Consider the following 6,191-nt stretch of genomic DNA (forward strand, 5'->3'; position numbering starts at 1 on the left):
GAGTACAAGAAAGCGAAAACAAAAATAATTAACAATCATTAATTGCAAAAATTTACAATTGAAATGCTTTAAGCGTAATTTTTTGTTAATTCAGAAAATTAGAAGCGATTCAGCCAATCAGAAGCGAGAACTACAAAAAAGAATAAATAACAATCATTAATTGTGAACATTTACAATATAAATGCGACAAACGCATTTTAACGCAATTATTGTAAACTCGCACAAAATCGCGATCGGCTTTTATATCTTTCCCTCCAACTTCTGCTATCGACATTATTGGAGCAAAATGGCGAACGAACCAGATTTTGAAGAAATCGAACAAAGTTATTTTGAGAATTTCCGAAGGTAAGAATTAATTAATTAACACACACACACACACACACACACACACACACACACACACACATATACAGGGTGTATCATTCCATATTGACAAACTGTCAGAGTTAGATAGGTCTCGTGGATACAAGTTAATAAGTCCTGTGCCGTTTTGCAAAATTCTCAATAGTTATTGAGAAAAAAATTAATTTGTCTAGCGCAAGAGCGACAAGGAAGCTACGCGTGAGTGAACGCGACAGGCGACGGCACCATTTTTAGCTACTCGCCTGTCGCGCTCACTCATGCGTAGCTTCCTTGTCGCTCTTGCGCTAGACAAATTAATTTTTTTCTCAATAACTATTGAGAATTTTGCAAAACGGCACAGGACTCATTAATTTGTATCCACAAAACCTATTTAACTCTGACAGTTTGTCAATATGGAATAATACACCCTGTATATATATATATTTTTTTTAGCCACATGGAAGAAGTAGAAAAGAACCAGCAGCCGTCTCCTTGCGACAAGGAGACGGCTGCCCAACAGCAGCCGCCTCCTCGTCCCAAGAAGACGGCTGCCCAACAGCAGCCGCCTCCTCGTCCCAAGGAGACGGCTGCCCAACAGCAGCCGCCTCCTCGTCCCAAGGAGACGGCTGCCCAACAGCAGCCGCCTCCTCGTCCCAAGGAGACGGTCCAAAGCGCTCATCATTCATTATTACAAGAAGAGGCCGCCATACCATCCGCCGAAACAACAAATTATTTGTTACAAAAAATTCAAGAACTGGAAGCAAAATTAAAAAGACGTAAATAAATATATCAATATAATATATATCAATATAATAAGCAATATATCAATAATTTCATTTTATTACTTTTCAGCTCCTAGATGGCAAAAAGGAGAACGGAATAGGGGCCGGGGCCGTGGTCGCGGACGTGGCCGCGGACGTGGCCACGGTGCCGGTACCACACATAATCAAACTTTATATTTTTATTAAACATTGATAGGTAAGAAAACAAAATATTATTAATTTAATTAGACATTTTTTTTAATTATGCATTGTATAAATATTTCTAATCTAATATAACATTTTATTGCAGGTTAACACAAATCAATGTCGGCGACGAAGCTAAACAGCACAACGCCGTAAGCATCTGATGTACATCGCTTTTGCGGGATTTTCCGTTGAATTTTACATCCGATTACGAAAAGATCAGAGCGTTATTTGAATGTTCTTAAGAGATCTTATAGTTTTAAAATAGCGTTACCATTACTTTCTAATATTTGTCCGCAAATAAATTTTAGTTCTTACGAAATACGAAATTTCAAAATGTTACGATTCGTAAAAGAAAATGTAAGATAAGACTCAGCCGATTCGTAAAGAAATTTCAAATATTTTTATAATTATGGACATTATGTTTAATTTCAAATTAATGCTAAAAATTAGTCTTAGTACTTGATGCATAATCTTGTATAATTACTTGTGAAAAGTTTCGATTAACTTTCTCCTGCAGACAACGATACGTAATTAAAGTTATCCAATTTGAGCGTACGTGGTTCTACTACGACAGTCCTCGACAGTTCTCATTTCTAAAGGAGTTAATATCATTTATGTATATGAGAAAACTAATTTTCTACTATAATATATTTCTTCTTCACAGTAGTTAATAAATTATTACATAACTGATTCCTTTTCATTTATTTTATTATTATTACCCTTATTATTAGTATTTTAAAAGCAGTTTTTAATTTATGTCTTAGTTCTCGTTCCGATTGTTCAGCTGCGAGATCGTCGCGATCATGCATGTGTTGATGTTTACCTACATAAATCTGTAGTAATTTCGCCGACTTCAGTATAAAACTGCACATCTACATGTTTCTTTTTCCGAACAGCATGCTAAAAATACAAATATGTGTAAATTCAAGCTCCTGCACGGAGCACGTTAAGCTAAATTAGTCTTCGCTATTTTACCTTGCAAATTGTCTTTATTTGTTCTCTCTCTCGCGAGCTTACCGATTATTATTAGTATCGAGTCGCCGCAAGCGCCTGGACACTTCAATCGATCTTTGTCTCAAAGATTGATTTTATATTATCAAATCCTTTTTTCTTACTAACCATTTCAGCTGCTTCTGCTCTAATGTGATCTTTTAAAGTTCTCAATTCTTATTTTTTTTTCGCTAATTCGCTTTCTGTTTTATCCAATTCGAGTTGTAAACTTTAACTAAAACTCGTCTGAAAGTCACAAATTATAACATGATAATAATTCTTTGTGCAAGCTTTTCATCTAATGCAACCCGCTCTACCTCTATACGAACCAAACACGTTTTATATCTGTCGTTAGCAAGCCGTATCTTCTTTTCCACGGTATTTCGCACTTCTTCGACCATAGCGTTGACCTGAAACACATTTTATTCTAACATATTATTTATATTTTTTTAAACCCAAAATTTTTTCAAGTATCACAAAGAGTACGTATAAGTTGAATAAATTAGAAACGTATAGAGAAAAGTAATAAACAAAATATAGATTAAAAAAAAAATATATATATATATATATATATATATCTACAGAATAAATTACATAAATTAATATTGTAAAAGTATGAATGTGTTTGAATGTTTAAAAACTTTCACAAAGACTTTAGCATCGCATTCGATAATCGTTTTTTTCACCTGCTCTGTACTCTCGGTACAATATGCTATTAGTGCACCTTGTTTATCAGTTTCAGCTTTATTGATCAGTTTCTAAGCATGCTTCATTATTTGTTCAGTTTCTTCTTCAATTTTTTTGGAGGAAATTTGTTTTACCTCCTCTATTTCTTTATTTTTTGTTTTAGTAACCTGTGTAAAACAACATACATGTATTAACGATAATCAGAAAAATCAATAAAAATACTAATAATACATATTTAAAAAAATTAAACATAAACATTCTTAGCAATATTCTTTACAGATATAAATTTGAGTATCTTTTAATGGCGTTAATGTTTTATGCGGAGAAGAAATAGGTGTTGAATGTACTACATTTTTCTTGCCCTTCCAATGAGATCGCTTTTCTTCTGCTTTCAACTTTTCTATAGTTTTTTGTTGCTGTTCCAATAATCTCGTCTTGGCCAGCAATTCCTAAAAACATTATTTTCCAATCAGCAATATGGTGTTGAATGTACTATATTTTCCTTGCCCTTCCAATGAGATCGCTTTTCTTCTGCTTTAATCTTTTCTATAGTTTTTTGTTGCTGTTCCAATAATCTCGTCTTGGCCAGCAATCCTAAAAACATTATTTTACAATCAGCAATATAAAAAGAATATGTGAAAGCTTAAATAAAATCATAATAATATAATTAAGATTATTATTTGTCATAAGTATTGATCATCAGCTCTACTGGAAAAATGCTAATAGATTTACTTATAAAGAAACTTTTATTTATAAAATCTATTCCATAAATATTAATATTAATAAGTTTATTTTTCTTACTATAAAATCTCTCTTTTGAATAGATCTTTATTTGCAAAACACATGTATGAAATAATTTCATTTTCTCGCTTTGTTTTATCTTATCACGATATAGTCACATGTGCAAATATGATAATAGTAGGAGAAAAATGTAAAAGGAAAACACTAATTTTGTGAGATTACAACCGATGCATAAAATAAAGCTAGAGCTTTACAAAACGGAGAAAGCAAACATTATTTACACAATAATTAGATAATCAAATAAATTATACATAAATTAAAATTCTCTGTTACAATTCCACAACAATCACGATTATTTATCAGGCCTGCCTGAGCAAATTATGAAATTATTCCATAAAGAATTGCATTAATTAAACTCAATCTTCAGCTTTACATCGTTTTTTTTTTCTCTTCAATCTGTTTCGTAAGTTTATTTTCCAAAGATTTCCACTGAATTCGTTCTTGTTCTAATAACAAAGTGAAATTCTGGAATAAAGTATTTTTAATTGTCACATTTCTTTACAATCTTAATATAACAATAAATTGTAATTATTTAAAAAAAACATTACCTTTGCAGTTTTATCCGTTTCTTCGAATTGCTTAATTTTTTCAGTAAATTTTTTTATTTGAGAATTTGCCTATAAAAATGATGCTATATATGTTACCAATTTTCTACTTCGATGTACGCACCCGTAGCACCACGAATAGCATTTATATGACTGCCACCTCTGCCTATTACTCGGCTGATAGCATTTGTGGGAACGGACACTTTTTTAGAACGAAACCGTGAATTCATAAATCTTCCCGAATCATCAGACTGTCCCCTGTAAACCACAATTACATTAGATAGCCGTAAATATTATTAATTGAAAAACTTTTTTCAAGAACATGTATCTTACATTCGTACAACTTCTTTCCATCCTTCTTCACGCTTTCCACTTTGTTTGGGGCTGGTATTACTCGTTTTCGATGATGTGTTTAAAGTATCTCCATCGTATTGATTATTATAAGACTTTTTTCCTTAGCCAGGAACATAAGTTTCATTACCAGTCGCTTCAAAATCTTCTCTATCAGCAGGATGCCTCAAGGAAGTTTCAAAAACTAATTGACCTTTCAATTTTCAATCGGAATTAATATTGGTGGATGTCCTAGTGGTTGTAATCGAAGTTGTTGATACCGATCCTGCACTGGTAACGCTATCAAGATCTTGTCATTTCTTGATCACTTGGAAATTGCGTTACGTGATTTACCATCCATCCATTTCAATACCTTAATATGACCTTTTCGAAACGCAGCCATCAGACAAGAAACCTAATCATAAAATATATTTTGTTACAGATTTGACAAACAAATTTTTGATAATTACCTCGCTATTTAACCATTAATTTTTACCTTCTTTAAGAATTTGAGCCATCTCTGAAATATAAGATTATTAATAATAACATTTAAATTATATTTGATATAATATAATATATATACTATAAATAACATTTAAATAATATTAGTCACACTTACCTTAATTAACGGATCACTGCGGATCACTAACCTCACACGTCAATCAACAAAGTCGATAATATTATCAAACTGTCGATAAATCAATCCGCACCATCTAGCGACGCGAAAACGAAAGGGACATTTTTTGAGACGTAAAAATGACGACGGAAAATCTTAATAATTTTACTCTTGTAACCAAAATTATAATCGCGATATCTTTATTTATAGACCACGCAGCGAAATAATAAAAAGACTTTTATTATATAAGTCGACCATAATCAATGCAATATGCCTATTAAGAAAGCGATTGGTTAAGCCGTTATTGAGATCCGGTAATCTACGGATTTCTCAAAACGTCGTCTCGCGTAATAGAGGCACGATAGTGCCTCGCTGCGCCTATACTTGGCGCGAGGCACTACCGTGCCTCTTGATATCTGTAACAACGGGTAAATTTCTATTTTCCTCTGTCTCACTTTTGCTATCGCTTCCATCGTCACTCTCTTTTTCTTTGTCGAGGTCCTTCTTTTGACTTTCAAGTTCTTCTATTTGTTCGTTTTCCTTTTTAATCGTATTTTCTTTTAATTGTTCCATTCTTTCTTTCTTTGCTGTTCGGCTTCGTGTTTGTATTCGATGCTCTTCTGGTGGATCATGAATTAACGCTTTTTCCACAATTTCCTGTGACGATTCGTTTAATTCTTGTTCCGTAAATAGTATTGAATCATTTTTGCTTATTCCATTTTTATTAATTTCCTTTTTTATTTCTTCCTCGTCAGATAAATATAATTTGTAATCGTCGTCTTCTTCACTGTCATTATCAGATTCTTCTAGCATTTGCGCGATTAATTCAGCATCCTTAGGATCATTCTAATTTAATTTTTTCATAGGCTTAATTATGTTGCATTGCTTTTTTTCCACCGGATTTCTTGACAA

General features: G+C 32.5%; 1 protein-coding gene and 1 long non-coding RNA gene across 3 annotated transcripts; one reads left to right on the forward strand and one right to left on the reverse strand.

The window, feature by feature from the left end:
* Window positions 1-286: 286 nt before the first annotated feature.
* On the forward strand, window positions 287-1,418 carry LOC139112731 (uncharacterized). Its single transcript, XM_070673798.1, has 4 exons — window positions 287-345; window positions 796-1,118; window positions 1,195-1,275; window positions 1,414-1,418. Exons 1-4 carry the CDS (start codon window positions 287-289, stop codon window positions 1,416-1,418), a joined length of 468 nt encoding a protein of 155 aa, XP_070529899.1.
* A 1,937-nt stretch (window positions 1,419-3,355) lies between these two features.
* Window positions 3,356-5,656, reverse strand: LOC139112728 (uncharacterized). Of its 2 annotated transcripts, none has more exons than XR_011547421.1 (3): window positions 4,667-5,656; window positions 4,337-4,591; window positions 3,356-3,581 (listed from the first exon to the last, which is right to left on the reverse strand). It is a non-coding gene; the product is annotated as an uncharacterized lncRNA (long non-coding RNA). The 2 variants fall into 2 exon arrangements; XR_011547420.1 differs by lacking the exon at window positions 3,356-3,581 and adding an exon at window positions 4,006-4,253 and having other exon boundaries at window positions 4,667-5,655.
* Between the last annotated feature and the right edge of the window lie 535 nt (window positions 5,657-6,191).

This window comes from Cardiocondyla obscurior, unplaced genomic scaffold (assembly GCF_019399895.1).
Source record: "Cardiocondyla obscurior isolate alpha-2009 unplaced genomic scaffold, Cobs3.1 scaffold1_7361187_7686053, whole genome shotgun sequence".
NCBI lineage: Eukaryota > Metazoa > Arthropoda > Insecta > Hymenoptera > Formicidae > Cardiocondyla > Cardiocondyla obscurior.

What these genes read in the sequence shown, in the direction of transcription:
- LOC139112731 (XM_070673798.1), top strand. Translation starts at nt 287, where the DNA reads ATGGCGAACGAACCAGATTTTGAAGAAATCGAACAAAGTTATTTTGAG. An exon ending in TATTTTGAGAATTTCCGAAG is followed by an intron (nt 346 to 795) that starts GTAAGAATTAAT and finishes TATTTTTTTTAG; the next exon opens with CCACATGGAAGAAGTAGAAA. An exon ending in GGAAGCAAAATTAAAAAGAC is followed by an intron (nt 1,119 to 1,194) that starts GTAAATAAATAT and finishes ATTACTTTTCAG; the next exon opens with CTCCTAGATGGCAAAAAGGA.